The sequence below is a fragment of the Neolamprologus multifasciatus genome, chromosome 22, assembly GCF_963576455.1.
Source record: "Neolamprologus multifasciatus chromosome 22, fNeoMul1.2, whole genome shotgun sequence".
Taxonomy (NCBI): domain Eukaryota; kingdom Metazoa; phylum Chordata; class Actinopteri; order Cichliformes; family Cichlidae; genus Neolamprologus; species Neolamprologus multifasciatus.
Window position 1 is genome coordinate 6808371 of NC_140459.1, and position 23037 is coordinate 6831407.

A 23037-nucleotide genomic window follows, 5' to 3' on the forward strand; every position below is an offset into this window, starting at 1 on the left:
CGCTCTATAACCTATAAAAATATGTCAAACTGTTGTTTTAGTCATTGCTATCAGTCTCGTGTCTTAAACATTCATTAATATGATGACAGTCAGTCCTGAGCTCATCGTGCTAAAGTGAATTACTCAATTCAAGTCACTTATTCAGACTACAGTGTTATTATTATTATTATTATTATTATTAAGGTTTTGGCCAGACTTTTCACATGGTCTGATTGTAGAAGCCAGTTTGTAATGTGTCATAGATGATGATGTAAGATGGGTGGTGACACAGTGATGCAGTGTTTTGCATTCTCCCCTCACAACAAGAAGGTTCTGGGTAAGATTAAGATACTGAATTTTAAATACGTTCTCACCATTAAATCAAACAGGAATTTGAGTAGCCTATAAACACTGAATTATGCTTCTTGTCGTCTGTCCTAATGTCCACTTACCTTCTACAAGAACCACAAAAAAAACCAACAAAAACAGCTATGGGTTTAATGGCTGCAGAGTATAGTTTTAGCTATAAACCATATACTGAGCTAAGGCTTTAAGTTGTGGGGTTAAAGGCCCGATATTAGTCACAGGTAACTTCATAATTGGTTAAAAAGTGGGCTGGAATGATCTGGAACAGCATTCCAGGACCTCCAGTTAATGAATGATTCAATCTTATAAGCATCTTAGTGCATATTACTATCAAATTAGTTTCATTTTCATGTGCTTGCTTAGTGACAGCATAAAAATACCTGCTCACTAATAATAAACATCCTGTGGACCTTTTACATCTTCAACACATTCTGCACAGTTTTCACAAAATACTTCTGTGACCTAAAAGTACAGCTGATGTATTTCCTCAGGGAAGAATAAAACATTAATGTGCCACTCTGATAAATGGAAAAAGATGAAAAAAGGACAGGAGAGGAAAATGAGAGATTATTTGCAAAGGTAAGCATAGCCCAGCAATTGATATGTTATAAACTTGAAATTTAAGTCTGACATAAAATTTCAGACTAAAAATTCATTTTAAAGTTTTTAAATGAAATACTGTATCTATGCATGGCTAAATCCACAAATAGTTTCACAGGTTACATAATAATAATCAAAGACCCGACACAAAGAAAAATCTACTGGACCTCATGAAATAAATTATTTTGTGACTTATTTCTAAGTAATTCTCTCTTCCACGATGTATCACTATACCAAACCTTGGTATCCCCACATGCCAATTCCTACCTAAACGCCTGACAATAACTGCATAGATGATAAGTGTGATTTATTTATTTATTTTTTTAAATTAAATATATTGTCCCAGTAGCAGACGACGAATTTTATAAAATTGTGTGTAATTATTTTTTTCCTGTTCTTTAGTACAAATAGTCTGTGCTGCCACAGTTTGTTATTATATATGTAATAGCAGTCACAACATAGTCTGTTCTCATGGTCATGTTGTGTAATTGTTCCAGTCTATCTACATTTCGTTTCATTAATACTTAGTCGTAGCTTCCTGTGTCTAACTAGTTTCCATCTGTGTGTGTGAGTGTGCAAATAGCATTGATCCACACTCCAGCAAATCAGTGATCAGGGTTTTCCGATATCACAGTTTGTGCTCTCTGGTCAGTGTAACATAAACCTCCTGGAATGTGGAGTGATGTCACCTTGACATCACTAACTATCTGTATGACGTCTCTGGTCTGAGTTAGAAATTAGTTTGAAATTAAGGAGGATAATGAAGGTGAACCACTCCATGCATTCCTGCACCATACAGACACACTGCATGCAGAGCATGTTAGAGTATTGTTACATAACATACCATCACATTAAACATTACATTATTAAAACATTTTAGTTGCACCTACACCCTCCTATCAGTCACAGGAAACCTCACATTACCCACTGAAAAGTTGATGCCATCACTCTGAGCCTTTCAGCAACTGCTGTTTTCTGTCATACTCATAGACCTAATGCACTGCAGGGGGTGGCACACAGCCTAATGGTGGAGAATGCTGCAAAATGCACTTTGTGTTATTAGGAATGTACGCCCACTGATAACCAAGTCTAAACTGTGTATTTGACCAAATCACAATGGCTTTACTCAGTGTTCGATGTTCATCACTATAAATATATATTCTAAGACATTATCATTACATAGTCTGCATCATGGTAATGGTTCAAACTGTCTCCTTTTAAATCTTTGCTCGAATGAGCAGATGAGAGTAGTAGACAGCACAGAAACAGATGGACAGTCTGGAGGGACGAGAATGTAAACAAAGTGGGAGGAGAGGGTGAAGGGGGGCAGTGCCCTCTTAGTCAGTGTGTGTGAGTGACAGGCACTTCATCTGTGTTTTCCAGGTCGGTCAGTCCACTGATCTGTGTGATAATCCATTTCTTTGTGTATGTGGTTATGTTGAGCCGCTGTGTCCCCATCAGAGCTACTGAACTCCAGTGAATGCAGTAGACCAGCAGCAGCATCCTTCATTCAAAAATCTGAGCTGAGACTATGATGTTCTGTTCACTGGAGCATCTTCAGATTTAGCTGGAAATAGGTTAAATACTACATACTGAACATGGTTAAATACTAGACAATTTAGTGCCAGCTGGTGGATCATGTCCCAGTCTTGCTTTGCAAAGTGTGAAATTGCAGCAAAATCTTTAATTTCTTTACATTTACAGTCAGATGTCTCATTCCAAAAACTGTACATGTGAACATTTAATGGTTTCGTATTTCATATAATGTGTAATGCACTGGATAAGACATCATTGAAGATGGCTCAGGCTGTTCATCTGTTTTAAAAATGGATGTATCATAGAATTTGAACTTTTACTGGTTACAATTTCAGTCTGTAGTCTAGCCCACTTGGAATTAAATTGGGCTATATTTGCCCTTTTAACTAAAGTGGGTTTATACTGGGTGTCCCCAGTATAGAGGCTGCTTTATGAGTTTTTGTGGGCCATTTGCAAACCATAAATCATTACCAATCATTATACTTGGTGTATTTCCAAAATAGAATCAGCAGCTAGGCTTGGGTAACAGCAGCATAATTTGCTTGGTCCCTGCTTTTCTTTTGTTCAGCCTGTATAAAAACAGGTTAAATCATGTCAATAAGACATGATCTTGATGAGATAAATCATGTCTTATTGACACCAAATGTTGATTATAAGTTTGCCTTTAGTTATATAAGCTCAAGTCTGTAGGACGAGATCAGCTGACAGACTTAAAACGCAAAGTTTTTCAGTAAAATGTTATAGTTTCGCATATATTCATTTGCCTCTGTTCACATCACCTGGCCTGAAGTTTTGTCTTTGCATAAACTTTGAATCTAATTGCATCATGTAAAAATTGCTTCACATCTGGCCTGAAGTTCAGTTGATAATGATTCTGATCATTACTGGCAGTAAATAAACAAAAAAAATATTTGTCCTGCAAAGATGTGGCAGTGTTATATGTTAGTTGTCATAGTAACCCAAACATAAAAGTTTAGACATTTTGGGACATTTGAAGATTTGTATATATCTCATTTGATGGTTGCCCACCAGGTTGCCGACTTTGATTTGTTGTATCAGAATCCTAGTGTTGTTGTTTTAATTCTCCTTATGTTATTTTAACTAGGATGCCTCCATAAATGTCCCTGTCTGGTGTCTGAGATTTGAGCAAGCAGTGATTTCAGCAGATTAAGAAGTGGCTTATCCAGCGCCTCTGCTGTGGTGTCATGAGCCAGGGGCCATACACCAACAGATCGAGCAGACTACAAATGTTCAGCATGTACAATCTGTCCCGTACCTCAGCTTACAACATCTGCTGCTCAGACCTCCTCAGGTTTTACAGCCTGTAACTAGACAGAGACTAGGAAGTGTGTATTTTAGCAGAGAAAGATAATATCATCAATATGAAGTAGAATTGAACTAGATCAGTTTGACAGGTGGTGCTGAGAGAAATCGACTGTTGTTTGGTGCATATTTTACTTATTGCTTATAATAGGACTTGTACCAGCTCTAAATTACCCTAATGTGACGCAGACTCGTGAGTTCATGTGTGGTCTTCTGTGGTTTTCTTCCTTTTTCACAGTATTTTCAGAGTTGGATGTCAGGGTTTCTTTTGTAGGGTTTCCAGTTGTTATAGTTTATATGCTTATGTCCTCAGTACCCAAATGTCACAGTAAAGCACCAGCACCAGGCGTTTTTTCTATCCGTGTTGCTTACTGTGGCACTGCTGTCTCTCTCCAATTTCCATCCCAACGCTTTGACTTATGAAAAGTGAAGTAAATCAGGTTTTCCTGTTTAAAATTTTGAGTATATAGAAAATTATTTATCTTTTTTGGAAATTTAAGAACCTATCCTGGCTCTAGTTTGGTTCAGGAATACCTTTAAATGTCATATTGACTGGGAGAATGTAATTAGGTGTTTGTTGTCTTTTGACACTGTTCAATAAGTCTATTGTTGTTTTGCATTTTGTGTTAGGAAAATCTTTAAAAAGTCATCAAGTATGTCTCCTCAGGCTGAGTAAATGTTAGGAAAAACATGACTGGGAATGAATATGCACAGGCCAACGTTAGCAGCAAGTGCAGTGCTCACCTGCAGGATTTCTGAATCCTACTGAAGGAGAACAAACTGACTTAACTCTGAGACAGAAAGTGTGGATGCATTACTGATTGCCTGATTTCTGTCAGACTGTGTAGTACAGATGGTTTTATATATGAGAGCAGTGTTTATTCACAGAAATCTTTTTATCAGTTTACACTGTGAAGTTTTCTTACGTACTTTTCATCTTATGTGATCATGAATAACCATCATCACAGTAATCTGACCCACAGTTGAAAGCTGGTGAAAATCCTTCATTTGGTTAAATTTATATTGAGGCACAAACCACAAACATGTTTTAAAAGCTTAGTGATGTGTGTGTCATACTTATTCATATTAGAAACGTTGCAAAATCTCTGTGTAGAAGTTTCTCAGAGTTAAACAGTCAAGCTAAAGTATTTAAACGTTTTAAAAGATATGAGTCTGCCATTTAATTTTAGCAGTGCTACCATACTTTTCTGATAGACGGCACAATCATGGCAGTGGTGCTTTTGTAAACCTGAATCTCGTTCAGTCCTTAGACTGTTATTATACTGAAAAACTCGACTTTTTACCACACAGTAAAGCAGGTAGGCAACTCCAGGCCTCGAGTGCCAGTGTCCTGGAGGTTTTAGATGTGTCCATGATCCATCACAGCTGATTTAAAGGGCTAAATGACTCCTCAGCATTTCTTGAAGTTCTCCAGAGGCCTGGTAATGAACTAATCATTTGATTCAGGTGTGTTAACCCAGGGTGCGATCTTAAACCTGCAGGACTTCGGCACTCGAGGCCTGGAGTTGCCTACCCCTGCAGTAAAGAAAAGCATAATCAAGATAAAGAATCAGACTTACATTGGCAAGTTTTTGCCTAACAGTATTGATATTTAATTAACAATTTGGCTTTTGTAATGTACAGTAAAGATAGAAAAAAGGAAGTTAGAAAAATGCAGAATAGCAGTATCATTTTCCTTCATTGGTTCAGTCAGTGGTAATTCTCACATTTAAACATATTCACTGCATTTTTGTCAGAGACTTGATAAGAAAGACGTGCCACGCAAAGATTTCTGCGAAGAAATCTATAAAATGTACACGATTCTCCAACAGCAAAGATTGTTTGAGAGGTGTAACTTCTGCTTTCTAAAATCTTATATTTGGTGCCAAACGTTGTGAGCTATTTAATGATATATATTTTAGCTGATGACTCTATATGTGCAAGTTTTTTAATCAGTGTTTTCTTTTCTTCAGACGTTTCAGTGTTGTAACAAAGCGAATGAGTAAGGATGAATGAGAGAGTAGTATTGGGAAGATAGTAAAGAGAAAGGGAGAGAGAGTGATTGAAAGGGATTATTGTTGTTCACTGGGTTAATCTGTTAGTGTAGTAAACAGCCGTAATCTGATGGTCTGCTGGATCAGGGTCCAGGGAACACTTCACCTCCTGACAGATGGCAAAAAAATAGATACTCTCATACACACAGACAAATAGAAATCTATGTGCACACACTGAAACCACAAACTTGTAGCTAAGCAGAAAATAAACACGTGCATTGATTAAATCACTACTGCACACATATATACATTTTAAAATGGCCAGTTTTAATATTAATTCATTGCCTGTCATGCAATAAAAAGGTCAGCAGTGATGCATTGTCTCTATAGAGTGGCTAAACAGTTGTTTATTTCTCAGTATCATGATGTGCAGTCACTAACACATTTGAATTATAAACACACAAGTTAATATGTGAGATAGTCAATAAGTTTTATTGTTTTTAAACCAACAGAAGTCATTCATTCCAAATGAACGTAAAGAGAGAATAGAACCAAACTTTGTCTGTTGCACCACATTGAACAGGAGTACTACTAGGCTGGATAAGAGCTATTTGCAAGTTATATTATAGCACCTATCCTAATACACCACTTTGTTGTGTAAAGTAGCATTTAGACAATTGTGGTCCTTAAAGGTTTTCTCCACAGTAAAAGATGCTGATGCAATTTTGACATGGAACTATTTGGCATATGCACAAACTCTAAGACTGCACATAGGCAGATGTGCAAAGCAAAATGTCATTGGCTGTCAACAAGCCATCACCCTATCAGCTTTCATTCCAGTTAGGAAAAAACAGATGGTAAACCGTATGAAGCAACCATCAAATCAGTGTGAAATCTCTCGGCCCAGACTAATCCACATGAGAGCTTTCCCAAAATAAGTCACTTCTCTCATCTTATCATGCAAGGTTAAACAGAGTCTGATTGCCAGTGTGTGGCTGTTCAGAGTACATTGTCACATTTGGATGGTAGCAAACATCTGTGTAGTGTTACACACAAAATAGTCACACGTTTTTCAGGGTCAAAACCCTTTCAGGAAATGTGGACTGACTTTAAACCCAAACTACATTTTAAATTTAAATTTAAACTTCATAGATCTGATTAGACTGTTCAATGTTCACAATCAGGGAAAGAGATTTCCTTTCCATGTTTTTATAAATGCATCACTTTATTGACCCAGCTTCATGAACCAAATCAGTATGTCATAAATTGCCTCAGTGTACCTCTCACATTTGTTCCTAATGATACTAAGCATTAGGTTGTATCAATGTCACCCTAATAACACATAAAAGTTAAGTGATTAACTTTTGATTAACTGCTGCCAGTGAAAGAAGCAGCACAGCAGCAGACCTGAATAAGTCACTTATAATTTTGTCTCTGAGAAATAAGTTTGCATGTATAAAATATATGTAAAGACTGCCTTGACTATTACAGCAGAGGATCAAGCGAGAAAATAAAAATGGAAAAAAAGCACCTGTCTTTTCATACAGCACACTTTATCTAATTATGTTTAAAAACAGTGGGAAATATTGTTTTTTTGCTATTTGGTCTCTTTACTTTTACAGTAAAGCATTCATATATCACTGTGCTTGAAATGTAAATCGCGTGGCGTGGCTTTGTAAATCATAACTTGTAAATCATGAACGTGTCATGCAAATCAAGTGTTGTAAATCTAGTGTCACAGCTACTGTAAGCTTAGCCTCAGTTTACCAGTGAGACATGAACTGATGTTCTCTGGTGATGCGTTTTATTTGGCAAGTAACCACAGCATAAATAGTGACTGGCTAGGAATGTACTACTGGCGAAAATAGTCAACTCTGGTGTCTCTATATTGCAGATTATTTTATTTATTTTTCAATATGGACAAATTTAACATGTAGGACTGTGTGCAAAAGACAATGGAGTAATTAGATCTAACAAGAAAATCCATAGATTTCTGACAAATAAGATGGATGAGAGTGTTTATAATAGAACGACATCATTTAGAAAATGAATGCACAATGAAAAAAAATTGTGAGACCTTGCTGGTGCATTCATCTAAATAAATGTAGCATACACACATTATGTGCAATAATTTGCGCATTAGGAAACTGCTTCAGATTTTGTTGTTTCTGTCTTATCACATATTAATTTCCTTGATCCTCCTCTCAGCCACAACAACAGTTTAAACAGCAGAAGCCTAAATAGAGACTCGTGTAAACAGCAGTTTAAGAGGAGCTCTTGATTCAAGCCTGTTCTCTAATGATGCCAGATTTAATCAGGAAGTCTTGACACACCAGGGGATTATAGCCAAGTTTAGATCTCAACCTTAATGTTTTGTCTGGGGCTTAATATGGAAGAGGTAGAGACGGAATCACACAAGCCACAAAGTTTATTAACAAGTTTATGGTCCAGCCAAACAGTTCTCTGTAGTCATTGCTGTGTTATATTGTGATTACTGGTAAAAACTATAGATTATAACAGCTACAACTCTGGCAGTCAAATCTTTTTCTTTCTCCCTTGATGGCTCAATAAAGCAGTGTTGTGATTTGGACTTTTTTTTGTTGTGAAGTTGTTTGTGGTATTTAAAGAAATACAACAAACTTAAATTGTTTAATTTAATTGATAAATTAAACAATACTGTAGGCTCATTATATACATGTTTTCTTTCTGCGTTACAGTATGGACGGTCGGACAGCTACCGCGTGGCTACCACGCAGGACAAGGATGAGAAGGAGTCGCCCAAGAAGAAGGGAGGCAAGGATCTCGATGACCTGAAGAAGGAAGTTCCCATAGTATGTACCCTTTTTAAAACCACTTCATCTTAGCCCACTGCTTTCACCTGCAGGTTTTGGCCAGGTGCTGATGTATAAAATGGAACTCTTACTGAGGTTTGAGAAATGAAAATGCAGAAAGACCACATACAAAGTATGAGTAGGCTTCTTTGTAGACAGAGTAAACGAAAACCTTGAAATCCCAGCTGAGTACTGAGAAGTTTGTTAAGCTTCCTGGCCCAAGTCCAGCATTCAAAGAGCTGTGATCCAACTGTAATCTAATCTCCCTGGTTAAAAAGGAGATGGCAGAGATGTGGTGTTCCGTAGCAGCTGCTGCACAGTAATGTTACAGTGTGGTTTGACATAACATGCCAGAGCAATTGAATCCTCCTGTGGAAGGATATTCTTCTGTGTGAGGTAGGAAGCCAAAGCCACAGGAAATCCAAGTGATACAAAACTGTATCAGATGTTCAGATAATAAAATCATAAATAATAGAGGTGGGAATCACCATACATCCCACGATACGATATTATCACAATACTTAACGCACGATACGATATTATTGCAATTTTTAAAAATATTTTGCGATATTCAGATTCTGTACATAAAGGTAAACTTTATCAATATTCATTTTATCTAATAACTATAAGTCTCACACTCAGTCTTTCTCTCATTTCAGTCAGTTTTATTGTTGACAAACTGAACGGTTTGTATTACAGTCTAGTCCAACTTAACTGAACGCAACCATCTGGTACAATTATAGCTATTCTGAACTATGCAGTTTATGAAAACTATGCAGCCCCTTCAGCAACTGAAGAATTTGAAAGTAAATTAAAACTTAATTAAAATAAAACATGTCTTAAATTAAAATAAGTAAACTGTCATGTTTATTGCTGCCAAAAAAAAAGTTAAACACATTTGGACAGTGAAGGAATGTCAGGATTCTTGCTCAGAAAAAGGATCAACATGCTCTGAAGTCAGAGCACAAAAACCTTTTTTGTAACAAAATATCAATTTCTGCTGTCCCTGTATCGATACATTATTAGCAAACAAATTATCACGATACTACACAGTATCGATTTTTTTCCCCCACCCCTAATAAATAAATGTTATCAGTCTCTATTATTATTTACAATTATTTGAAACATTTGTAAAATACCAAAAACATTGATGAAATTTTATGCTGGCAACCAGAAATCTCCAATATTTAAAACTCAGTGACTGCTTCGTGTAAGGGGTGATTTGCTTTTATTTGCTTCTTGAAGATAATTTGTAGTGTTATCAAAATAAATAAATACATTGTGACTGAGGTTTTGATTGATTTCATGATAAATCTTTATTCTTTGTAGACTGAACACAAAATGTCTGTTGAGGAGGTTTGCCGGAAGTACAACACCGATATCGTTCAAGTAAGTACTTTATTTCAAATCAAAATTACACTTTTGCACTTTTTGATATTTCTGTCTGGCGTACAAGTTGGTGTATGTTGCACCGCTTATGAAGACTTTTTAAAGTGCAAATGGATGTTATACATAAATAGGCCATACCTACTGTACTACCTTTATTTCCTTTCCTGTTTTTTCACCTCTATTCTATTTTTCTTCCACTCACATCGCATCATTCCATCGTTTTCTGTCCACTGCTTTTATAATTTCTAGGGTTTGACCAATGCCAGGGCTGCAGAGTATCTGGCCAGGGATGGCCCCAACGCTTTGACTCCACCCCCTACCACCCCAGAATGGGTCAAGTTCTGTCGTCAGCTGTTCGGTGGCTTCTCCATCTTGCTGTGGATTGGTGCCATCCTCTGCTTCCTGGCCTATGCCATCCAGGCTGCCACAGAGGATGAACCTGCTGGGGATAATGTAAGTGGTTTGTCAGGATGGGTGGATAGATGATAGAATAGATTATAAATCCTCATTCATTTTAAGTAGGCAGGGTTTGTTGCTTAAAATACAAACATCAGCACCTATGAGAAGCTATACACAAAATAAGGATGAACACATTGTTTGTAGTGTGTGTGTGCTCTGTCCTGTAGCATATCACTTTACAAAGCAATTTGCTGACTCACTACTCTTTAGGGATGAGGCTGCATCTCATCCCTATGATAAAATATGTGTCAGCTGTTTGTAGAAATCATGTCAGCTGACCCATCTCTGGAGTGACAGACACCGTCTTGTCTGTATCCACCATGGACTCGCCACAGGGAGCATATGACTCCTGGCATTGGTAATTGCAGGGTAAGAGCAGGGTATTTACAGGTCAGCACTGTTTCATGCCAGGTCAGAGCACTGAGTAGAGCAAAGGACTGAGGCTAAATGACTCTGACACACACAGCATTAAAGGACAACATGCTTTGTTCAGACCACAGGGAGGTCTCGGGGTGAAACATCACCCGTTTTGAGTCATGAGTTACGAGTGGCCAAGAGTGTGTCAACAAACTGTATTTTCACACACTGTCAGATGCTGAACGCAAGATATGAAAGACAAGATTCAGATTTAGAGCTTAAGATGGTAAAACATATGACAGCAAACCAACATAGTCATAAAACCACTAATAAAGCACACTGCAAACAGATGGACAGCGTTCAGTTCATTGAGTCCAAATCAAACCACGTGCTGCTGTCAGCTCCAGGATACGAGACTTAAATGAAAGACTTAAAGATGATTTATGTTATTTCTAGATTTCAAACTTTACAGAAGCCTTGAGTTCCTGAAATAGCTTTGGTCTTTAGCTCTTACATGCCTCTGAAGTCCAGCATTTATTGACACGAAGTTAGCTTCTTTTTTTCCCTTTCTTTCCTCTCATGCGATCAAGTTTTAGATAAAAGTTGAGTCTTTTGGTTATTTTCTTTATAAATATGACAGTCTGACACCTTTTTTCCCCTTTCTGTCTTTCTCTACAGTTGTATCTGGGTATCGTGCTGTCAGCTGTTGTCATCATCACCGGCTGCTTCTCTTACTTCCAGGAAGCTAAGAGCTCCAAGATCATGGAATCATTTAAGAACATGGTCCCTCAGGTACCAGAGACTTCCTAGTCATCGTCAGGATCATGCCGGGATGTTTTTGTGGTGATTGTTGTGCCAGAAGGAGATTTCACAAAATGTATTGCTTGATTAAATCCAGTTTTCCAAATGAATTTGCTTGAAGGAGGTTTGAAATAAATTATGCTGCAGTTTGTGGAGTGACTAAACATTTAGAATTCAAAGGGTGCTGAAAATTAATGAGTGTATCGCTTGTCGAGTTCTGTGGTTATGTATTATATGAAGCGATCCTCCAAATAGCATGTTTACGTCTTTCTTTGTCACTCTGTGATCCAGCAAGCCTTGGTGATCCGCGAGGGAGAAAAGATGCAGATCAACGCTGAGCAGGTGGTTGCAGGAGATCTGGTGGAGGTGAAAGGAGGAGACCGTATCCCTGCCGACCTCCGCATCATCTCCTCACATGGCTGCAAGGTGAGCTACAGGCACAGACAGATTCATGATGACAGACATTCAGAGATAGTAGAAATCAAGGATCTAGAGACAGATCCACAGGGCAAGCGATTCACAACAGTGTGGATAAAGGAGACCTCAGAACGTCAATGGCATTCGGCAACTTCAAGCAATAGCAAGCAAAATAATCACTGAAAAGCATAAGTGGGTCCCAAGCTCACCAGGTGAGTACCAAACTTCTCAAAATCAAGGAAACCAATTAGAGTACCACCATTAACAGTGCAATACACTGTTTATTGACATGGTGGTAAGTGCATTAGAGGGTTACCTAGGCAACTGGACTCTGGAATGTCCACTAAGAGCAAACCATCAGCAACATAAATATTTGTGGCAAGTGAAACACGTCCTGTGTGGATTCTGCTGGAAGATCTGTGTCTGTATCTCTCTCTGGATTTGTATGTAGCCCTCAACAAGTTTCTCTCTCTTGTCTTTGACCCAGACGGCCGATCTCACAAACTAATCAAGTGTCTGTCTTTCTTTTTTTTTGTCAATCCTGCTCTGTCCAGGTGGACAACTCATCCCTGACTGGTGAATCAGAGCCCCAGACCAGGTCACCTGACTGTACCCATGACAACCCCCTGGAAACCCGAAACATTGCCTTCTTCTCTACCAACTGTGTTGAGGGTAAGTTTATCACCATTATCATCATCACCATTTTCCAACAGTCAAATACACCTTTATTCTAATATGATAATGTACATCATAGGTGTCAAACTCTGGCCCACGGGCCAAATTTGGCCCGCAGCCTAATTACATTTGGCCCGCGAAGCCATACCAAATTACTATTAGAGCTGGCCTACTGGTATTATACAGCTAATATATATATTGTTTAGTATTAAGCTTTGCTTGTTCCATATTCAGTTTTTCAGCAAAACGTGTTTGAGTCCATAAGAAAAGATTCATTCTTAAATCTGGAGGAATAAATATATTTCAATAAATATTAACATTAGACCGCGACTTTGTTCCAGTTTTGAATTTTGGCCCACTGTGTATTTGAGTTTGACACCCCTGATGTACATAATATTGTACCTGTTGTTGGTTTTGGCGGCGGTTGTGTTCTGTTATTTCAACAAGATATGACCCAGGATTTCATTGCATTTCTTCATTTTCCCACGGTGACAGTTAGATATGGAATGAGTGACTTCTCTGGTCATCAAAAGTAGATCTAGAAATGTGATCCTATTTAACCTTGTACCAGTTCCTTTCTAGTGGATCCTGTTGTAGCCATTGTATTATCAGCATTGCAGCAAAACGCATTATGAATCTCACAGTGTATTAATTGGAAAATAGTAAGAAGCGGTGCCCTCTGGTGGACATGTTACATTCTTCACTACGTCTCCAATCATCATCACTCTGTCCGCTTGTTCATCTATATTAACACACTCTATTTATTTATTTTTTCGTTCTCCATTTTTTCCCCTGCAGCCAGTGTTGAAGTGCATATATTTTAAAACCGTTCCCTCTGTTTTTCCAGGAACTGCACGTGGTATTGTTGTGTGTACTGGTGATCGCACAGTGATGGGACGCATTGCTACCCTCACCTCAGGTCTGGAGACTGGAAAGGTAAATATATTATATATAATAACTGCTCACATCCATTACAGCAAGAAACTAAAACCGTGTAACTATACACTCATTCACTAAAACTCTTGGAATATTATTTAAAGCCTATACATTGTCTTAGTTGTGTCACCTTATCAGAGCTTTAAAGTTTAAGTCTAATTTCAGAAATGAAATCTCTTTGCAGTCAATTAAACATCTTCTTTTTTATCCTCAGACACCCATTGCCAAGGAGATTGAGCACTTCATCCACATCATCACAGGCGTGGCTGTTTTCCTTGGCGTGACCTTCTTCATCCTCTCAATCATCCTGGGTTACTCCTGGCTGGAGGCTGTAATCTTCCTCATTGGTATCATTGTGGCTAATGTGCCCGAGGGACTGCTGGCCACAGTCACTGTGAGTTGGCAGAGAGATGTGAAACTAGTGGATGGTGCAATATGGAGTGTTTGTGTGTGTCCAAGATCCTTAGGTGTGGTTCAGGTTTTTGTTTTGTTTTGTTTTTTTAAATTCGTCAATAAGGCTGAAATGTTAGGATTGGTAGTAGATGTGTGTGTCTGACATTGATTTGTACAGACTTGGGTCAAACTGTAGCTTCACATAATATGAAATACAAATAAATTAGATGAAGCTTTGAAAATGTTTTGTATCATGAAACCTGTTTTTTTAAGACTGTTACAAAAATTTTATTCCAACACTCACTGGTATTAAAAATAGTAATATTTCTCATTTTTAGTGTGTTAGTAAGTCACTCTAATATCGATTTTCTCACAGAGAGAAGGTAACAGGCTAAAGGTGGTGTCACCAATGTCACCTTGGGTTGTTAGCGGTTTAACCCACGTCTGAATGTGTGTTATTTACATTAGTTTCTGTTTAATTTTGTGTTGTTTCTGTGGTTTTTGGCCGGTGTTGTGTTGTGTGTGGTTTGATATTGTGATGGTTATATTTCGTGCTTTAACATTCTCAGTTTGTTTCTGTGGTGAAATGTTGTGTCGCCTCTGTGTATTTGTCCTTTCATCTCCCACTTCCTCTCTCTTTCTATTCAGGCAGTCCCATATGTGTTTGTGTTTCTCTCTCTCCATCTTCCTTTTCGTGTGTCTCTCTCTTTTCCAGGCCAGTGGCGGTGCTGTCTGCAATGACAAGGACTAGCTAATGTAATGACATTAGGCAAATGTTTCTCAGCACCATGAACTGAATTTAGGCCTCGTGTGCTTGGCCTTGGCTAGTTTGACCCACTGGTCTTGCCATACTTGGCATGGTACCATAATGCACTGCTGCTCTGCTTCACAGCATCGCTCTTTCATGCTTCATGTTCTCTCTGCATTGCTTGTTGGGCTGTGTTTTTATATCCTGAAAGGACTTTTCTGTTCTTACTGCATTATTATGTATAGAGTGCTATGTTGGTGAGCAGAATGAACATTTCCAGGCATCTGGGTGGTTTTTATTTCCTAGTTGGGGTTATGTGTTTCAGGTTGTTGGCAGAAATTAGTTAAGTGTCTGGAGATGCTCATCTGTTCTTTTAGTTTACAACAAAAATACTAATTATATTTTTCTCTCTCTCTCATTGATTTTGTCCATTTGTTTGTGACGATCATCAACAACTCCTTTCCACTTGTTTTCTTTCTTTCTCTCCCTGTCACTTTGCCTTTGATGCCTTTCCTCTGCCACTCCCATTTCCTCCTTGTTTTTGTCTCCTGCTTCATCACTCTCCTCCAGGTGTGCTTGACACTGACTGCCAAGCGAATGGCTCGCAAGAACTGTCTGGTAAAGAACTTGGAGGCTGTGGAAACTCTGGGCTCCACCTCCACCATCTGCTCTGATAAGACAGGCACTCTGACCCAGAACAGGATGACCGTGGCCCACATGTGGTTTGACAATCAGATTCATGAAGCTGACACCACTGAGGATCAGTCTGGTGAGATTTTGTTCTCTTTTTATTTAGTAAGCATTAAATGTGCGCCTCCATGCAGTATATATTAAGTAAAGTGCAAATAAACAGGATTGTGAAATGTGTGGATTTTAAAGGGCATGAACAAAAAATCTTCCCTTAAATATAGCAAACCAGTCACCATTTGCAGATACAGTGGGGCAAAAAAGTATTTAGTCAGCCACCGATTGTGCAAGTTCCCCCACTTAAAATGATGACAGAGGTCAGTAATTTGCACCAGAGGTACACTTCAACTGTGAGAGACAGAATGTGAAAAAAAAATCCATGAATTCACATGGTAGGATTTGTAAAGAATTTATTTGTAAATCAGGGTGGAAAATAAGTATTTGGTCACCTCAAACAAGGAAAATCCCTGGCTCTCACAGACCTGTAACGTCTTCTGTAAGAAGCTTTTCTGTCCCCCACTCGTTACCTGTATGAATGGCACCTGTTTGACCTCATCATCTGTATAAAAGACACCTGTCCACAGCCTCAACCAGTCAGACTCCAAACTCCGCCATGGCCAAGACCAAAGAGCTTTCGAAGGACACCAGGAAAAGAATTGTAGACCTGCACCAGACTGGGAAGAGTGAATCTACAATAGGCAAGCAGCTTGGTGTGAAAAAATCAACTGTGGGAGCAATCATCAGAAAATGGAAGACATACAAGACCACTGATAATCTCCTTCGATCTGGGGCTCCACGCAAGATCTCATCCCGTGGGGTCAAAATGATCATGAGAACGGTGAGCAAAGATCCCAGAACCACACGGGGGGACCTGGTGAATGACCTGCAGAGAGCTGGGACCAAAGTAACAAAGGTCACCATCAGTAACACACTACAACGGCAGGGAATCAAATCCCGCAGTGCCAGACGTGTTCCGCTGCTGAAGCCAGTGCATGTCCAGGCCCGTCTGAAGTTTGCCAGAGAGCACATGGATGATACAGCAGAGGATTGGGAGAATGTCATGTCGTCAGATGAAACCAAAGTAGAACTTTTTGGTATAAACTCAACTCGTCGTGTTTGGAGGAAGAAGAATACTGAGTTGCATCCCAAGAACACCATACCTACTGTGAAGCATGGGGGTGGAAACATCATGCTATGGGGCTGTTTTTCTGCCAAGGGGACAGGACGACTGATCCGTGTTAAGGACAGAATGAATGGGGCCAAGTATCGTGACATTTTGAGCCAAAACCTCCTTCCATCAGTGAGAACTTTGAAGATGAAACGAGGCTGGGTCTTCCAACATGACAATGATCCAAAACACACCGCCCGGGCAACAAAGGAGTGGCTCCGTAAGAAGCATCTGAAAGTCCTGGAGTGGCCTAGCCAGTCTCCAGACCTCAACCCCATAGAAAATCTGTGGCGGGAGTTGAAAGTCCGTGTTGCTCGGCGACAGCCCCAAAACATCACTGCTCTTGAGAAGATCTGCATGGAGGAATGGGCCAAAATACCAGCTACTGTGTGTGCAAACCTGGTAAAGACCTATAGTAAATGTTTGACCTCTGTTATTGCCAACAAAGGTTATGTTACAAAGTATTGAGTTGTATTTTTGTTATTGACCAAATACTTATTTTCCACCCTGATTTACGAATAAATTCTTTACAAATCCTACCATGTGAATTCATGGATTTTTTTTTCACATTCTGTCTCTCACAGTTGAAGTGTACCTCTGGTGCAAATTACTGACCTCTGTCATCATTTTAAGTGGGGGAACTTGCACAATCGGTGGCTGACTAAATACTTTTTTGCCCCACTGTACACTGCCTCCAGTGCTCCTGCCATGCTTGTACTACAGTTTTGTAAGCTGATTGAGCACCATCTGCAGTTCAAACTGAATCTTAGAAACTCTTAAAATGCTGAACCTGAACTTGGACGTGTCTGAACATTTTAATCACACCTTGTTTCAGTAGTTTTTAATCTGTTTTTGTGCTTTGAAAAAGTGCAACAAACAGATTAGCTGTTTCATTGCTAAAAGCAAAATGTGAGACTGGAACTACATTCTGTTCTAAGTAATGTCTATTTACATGCCACATAATGCATGGAAACAAAGCACTGAAGTAAAGCTAAAGATAAAATGGCAAGATTTAACCGTAACCCTTCGCTGTATCAGCAGCTGGATGCTTGAATGAGGTTCAATGACTTCCTTTTTGCTTCTTGTAGGCTCCTCCTTTGACAAGAGCTCAACAACATGGGTGTCTCTGGCTCGCATTGCTGCCCTCTGCAACCGCGCTGTGTTCAAAGCAGGTCAGGAATCTTTGCCCATTCTGAAACGAGACGTAGCCGGTGACGCCTCCGAGTCAGCTCTACTGAAGTGTATCGAACTGTCCTGTGGCTCCGTCAAGGCCATGAGGGACAAGAATAAGAAAGTTGCAGAGATCCCGTTCAACTCCACTAACAAGTACCAGGTGAGTACCAAGTACTTGTTTGTGCAGAAAGATAAATATAATAAGCAATTACACACATTGCCAGTTCGTTTTAACATGAGCTGAATCAGGCAATTTGTAGCAAACCGGCTTAAACATGCAAAGAACTGCATACCAAATATTTATTTGTACTAATAGTTCAATCCATTCCCATCAGCTCTCAATTCATGACACTGAGGAGGAAAATGACAATCATTACCTGCTGGTGATGAAGGGAGCCCCTGAGAGGATCCTTGACCGCTGCTCCACCATCATGGTGCAGGGCAAGGAGCAGCCGATGGACGATGAGATGAAGGAGGCTTTCCAGAATGCCTATCTGGAATTGGGAGGGCTGGGAGAGAGAGTGCTGGGTAAGGATGATCGGAAAACTAATTATTTCAAATGCCATGGAAAACAATTAGCGAAATACAAGTTTGACTTTTCTTGCTCTCTGTGCTCAGACTGTACTAAATGAAATAAATTAATTGTGTGAGAATTTAACATCCCTCTTCCTTCAGGGTTCTGCCACCTGTTTCTGCCTGAGGACAAGTACCCAAAAGGTTTTGCCTTCGACACCGATGACGTCAACTTCCAAACTGACAACCTTTGCTTCGTTGGCCTCATGTCCATGATTGACCCTCCCCGCGCTGCCGTGCCTGATGCTGTGGGCAAATGCCGCTCAGCTGGCATCAAGGTGGACACCTTTCTGTTCTGACAGTCTTTTATTTGTCTCTCGTTCTCTAAAAATATGTCTTCTGTTTATGATCTTCTAATCTTATTTCTTCTTTTCTTCCTTTAGGTTATTATGGTGACTGGTGACCACCCAATCACAGCCAAGGCCATTGCTAAGGGTGTGGGTATCATCTCTGAGGGAAACGAGACAGTGGAAGACATCGCTGCACGCCTCAACATTCCTGTCAGCCAAGTGAACCCCAGGTAACATTTACTCCTGTGGCTTCATTATCACTGCTAAAGCTGTTTTGAGCCATAATACATAATACTGAAGAAAAGAAAAAACGTACATATATATATATTTATAATTATATTTCTTTCTTTTTGGAATGCAGGGATGCAAAGGCCTGTGTGATCCATGGTACGGATCTAAAAGACCTCACGCAGGACCAGATGGATGACATTTTGAGGAATCACACAGAGATTGTCTTTGCCAGAACCTCCCCACAGCAGAAGCTCATCATTGTTGAAGGTTGCCAGAGACAGGTACGGTTACTGCACTGCCACTGATTTACAGGTGAACAGAGATAAACAAAAGTGTAATTAGTTTTTATCTCCGGGGCTGTAAAGTGAGTTTATGTGGCCTCTTCCTCTGTCAGGGGGCTATCGTGGCTGTGACCGGTGATGGTGTGAATGACTCTCCTGCCCTGAAGAAGGCTGACATTGGTGTTGCCATGGGAATCTCTGGCTCAGACGTATCCAAACAAGCTGCAGATATGATCCTGTTAGATGACAACTTTGCCTCCATCGTCACTGGAGTGGAAGAAGGTGAGGGACGAACAAAAGGTGGAGGGGTGGAGTGTGGCGAGGAATCTGGGCTACAAATGACAAAACAGACATAAAAGGTGTAGGAAAAGGTTCAGCTGAGTTTTAAAAAAGTATCCTATTTGTTCGCGGTTGTCATGTTTGCAACAGGAACACAGCAAAAGTCACGCCACAACTGCTAGGACACGCAGCCATTAGGGCTGCTCAGTTAATCGAATTTTAATCACGATTACGATCTGAGCTTTCAACGATTATTAAAAATGACTGAGCCGATTATTAGCCCCTCCCTCGTGCTTTACTCTCGTGCTGCTCCGTGTAGCAAATCGTCCGCACCTCTCTGCATTTCGAACACGTGTCACAACAATTACGAGCAGCGGTCCCCAACCTTTCTTGCGCCATGGACCGGTTTATGCCCGACAATATTTTCATGGACCGGCCTTTAAGGTGTCGCGGATAAATACAACAAAATAAAACTAGTACCGGTACCGAAAAAAAGAAAATTTATTCTTAACACACGTGAAAAGACCAAGGAAAACCGAGTAAACGATAAAAACGACAACAAAATAATGCTGAAAACCGATAAAAACCCTGAAAACTATACATTTCACACCTGAACCTCAACTCTTGCGGCCCGGTACCAAACGACTCACAGACCGGTACCAGTCCGAGGCCCGGGGGTTGGGGACCGCTGATTAAGAGGACCCGAGGGAAGCTCAGAAAGCTAAGCAGAAGTTATTTGGAGAGGAGAGTGACTGCCGTTGGTTGAAAAGAGAGGTAAAAAAAACTTCAGTGGTGTGGAAACATTATGGGTTCGCGGAGTCAGACGTGGATCAAGTAGACACAGTGTGTAAACTTTGCTACAGTGTAGCTGCACCACAGAGCAACACCTCAAAGTTCATTAAACATAGATTTTTACATTTTTCATTTATTTTTTATATTGCAAACATTTGCACTGTTTTTAGTATTTGCACACTATTTTATATTATTTTTTGACAATCTTTAAAGTCATTATTCAATACATTGTTATTGTTAAATAAATATCGTCAAATAATCGAGATCTCAATTTCAGTGAAAATAATCGTGATTATCATTTTTGCCATAATCGAGCAGCCCTAGCAGTCATCATTTCTGCCTGTTGTGCACCTCTCAATATTTGATGCTCACAGCAGGACTAGTGGACTGAGATTCATATTGGAGACACAAGTGTGCAAACAGTTTTGTCTTTACTGCAGTTTCAGTTTTATATCAACACAGGAGAGAGGCAGATGTTGCAACAGCTTTAAAAGTGAGAGATTTTGGAGAAAACTTTGCTTCCTGTTTCAATATCTTCTAGTCACTTTTTATTTCTGATTGTTAACACCGGCCCTGCACGAGAAAACTGCAGCTCCTCAAGGACTGTAGTGATTTTCATGAAAAGAAGTTCAACAACCACTTAGATCAGTTCACTCAAGTTTTGTTCGAGCATGTGGTATTTTGTTTATTGCATTTATACACCACCTTTGTCTTTCCAGGACGTCTGATCTTTGACAACCTGAAGAAATCTATTGCGTACACTCTGACCAGCAACATCCCAGAAATCACCCCCTTCCTGTTTTTCATCTTGGTCAACATCCCCCTGCCTCTGGGTACCATCACTATCCTCTGCATCGACCTGGGAACTGACATGGTGAGAAAAAAGCTCAGGACAAAGACTCAAAGACGAGACGTGCTGTTCAGGCTATAAAAATAAGAAAGCACTGTGTGAAATAACCTTTCTGAACAGATTGTCTCAGTCCTTTCATCACTCAAAACATTTTAACATACACACAGTAACAGCTGGACACTTGAAGCTGTTAACTGCATGCGCTCATGTCAGATGCATACCTGATTAATGCCTTTTATTTATTATAGCAGCCACGAGAACAGCTATTCAGTGTGGTCACTTATGATCAGCATCGCTGTGAAGAGTAAAATATTAAACATGGAACAGAGGTGGAATTCAAGGTCATTTTAAATGGGACCTTTAATGAACACTAGGTGGCAGTGTTGCACCACTATTTATAAGAAGCAGCTCTCACATTTTGCACCCTCTCAAAGAACAGAATGTATTAATACCAAACCCTAGATACAGAAAGACCAAATTTTCATATACATGAATATATAAGTGAAGTTACCAATGAGTATCTCAAATAAGACAGAAGTGTCTCTTTTTCCTTTCTCCTCTTCCAGGTACCAGCCATCTCTCTTGCTTATGAAGCAGCAGAGAGCGACATCATGAAGCGACAGCCCAGGAACCCACTGAGGGACAAACTGGTCAATGAGCGACTCATCAGTATTGCCTATGGACAGATTGGTAGGTACATTTATTCTTAACAGTTTGTGGCATTTACTGTAAACAGTGTTCAGGCAGCTACATGGAAACAGTTTGCACTCTACAGCAGGTAAGTGTCTTAGAAACTGTCAACATAAAGGTATTAACAGTCTGAGGATGAGTCCACTGCACTCAACAGGCAACAAATCAAAATATCCTTTAGTAAATATCACCTGATATCTATTAGTGCTCATTTAATTTAAATATCGCTGGTTTTTTCCATCTGTCTAAAACGACAGATGGAAAATCAGTCTTTAATGACCATGTCGAGTCTACAGGATTTTACTGTGTCAAATAAAATGTATCATTTGATTAAGGGACTCTCTGTTTGTCTCTGTAGGTATGATCCAGGCTCTTGGGGGCTTCTTTGCCTATTTTGTCATCATGGCTGAAAATGGTTTTCTGCCATCTCTGCTTGTCGGCATTCGACTCAACTGGGACGATCGCTCCAACAATGACCTGGAGGACAGCTACGGACAGCAATGGGTATGAGTGAAATGTTATAATGTCAGTGTCTCTTGTTTCAGATATGTTCACTTATGCAGTGGAGCCACTGAGTGACTTGATGAATTTCTGACATTCAAACAAACCTTTTGTTTTTGTGCCATAATCTTTGAATGATTAATGTAAGTCTTAATTTAATACTGATGTAATAAAAGCTATTTATAAACAAATCTATTGTAGAAAGCAGACAGGAGATATTCTCTTTCTCATTTCCTGTGCAGACCTATGAACAACGTAAGATTGTGGAGTTTACTTGCCACACAGCCTTCTTTGTCAGTATTGTGGTGGTGCAGTGGGCAGATGTGATCATCTGCAAGACCAGGCGTAACTCTGTGTTCCAGCAGGGCATGAGGTAAGTACAGGTTATCGAAGAGATCGTACGATAAAAAGAATTCCTTTTAAAAATGGCGGGCAAAAATAATCTAATTGATCTCAGGCTTTAAAAACCTAAGCAATTCTGATAAACCACATTAGATATTAATAGTGAACTTTTTGATTGTGTGTTGAATTTTGTAAGGTATGCAATTTTACCTTCTTCTTACAGTCAGTTTGTATGAATGAAATGAGAAAACACAGTGACGACAGACATCTATTGCAAAGGCAGCCATGCTGAACCAATTTTAGGTTTATTTTAAAGGGAAACATGTAGGAAAACTGTAGCTCAATAGACACCATTACAATATACAGTCTACAAAGT

General features: G+C 39.5%; 1 protein-coding gene across 1 annotated transcript in view; it reads left to right on the forward strand.

The window, feature by feature from the left end:
• Positions 1–23037, forward strand: part of atp1a3a (ATPase Na+/K+ transporting subunit alpha 3a) — a 30410-nt gene that overhangs the window by 3556 nt on the left and 3817 nt on the right. The window contains exons 2-20 of the mRNA XM_085148447.1: positions 8516–8629; positions 9959–10018; positions 10268–10471; positions 11513–11626; positions 11927–12061; positions 12607–12724; positions 13575–13663; positions 13878–14057; positions 15375–15573; positions 17748–17992; positions 18168–18360; positions 18508–18683; positions 18789–18925; positions 19057–19207; positions 19321–19489; positions 20998–21152; positions 21695–21818; positions 22177–22322; positions 22562–22692. Of these exons, the coding sequence (XP_085004573.1) occupies positions 8516–8629; positions 9959–10018; positions 10268–10471; positions 11513–11626; positions 11927–12061; positions 12607–12724; positions 13575–13663; positions 13878–14057; positions 15375–15573; positions 17748–17992; positions 18168–18360; positions 18508–18683; positions 18789–18925; positions 19057–19207; positions 19321–19489; positions 20998–21152; positions 21695–21818; positions 22177–22322; positions 22562–22692 (2840 nt within the window). The remainder of the gene's footprint in view (positions 1–8515; positions 8630–9958; positions 10019–10267; positions 10472–11512; positions 11627–11926; positions 12062–12606; positions 12725–13574; positions 13664–13877; positions 14058–15374; positions 15574–17747; positions 17993–18167; positions 18361–18507; positions 18684–18788; positions 18926–19056; positions 19208–19320; positions 19490–20997; positions 21153–21694; positions 21819–22176; positions 22323–22561; positions 22693–23037) is intronic.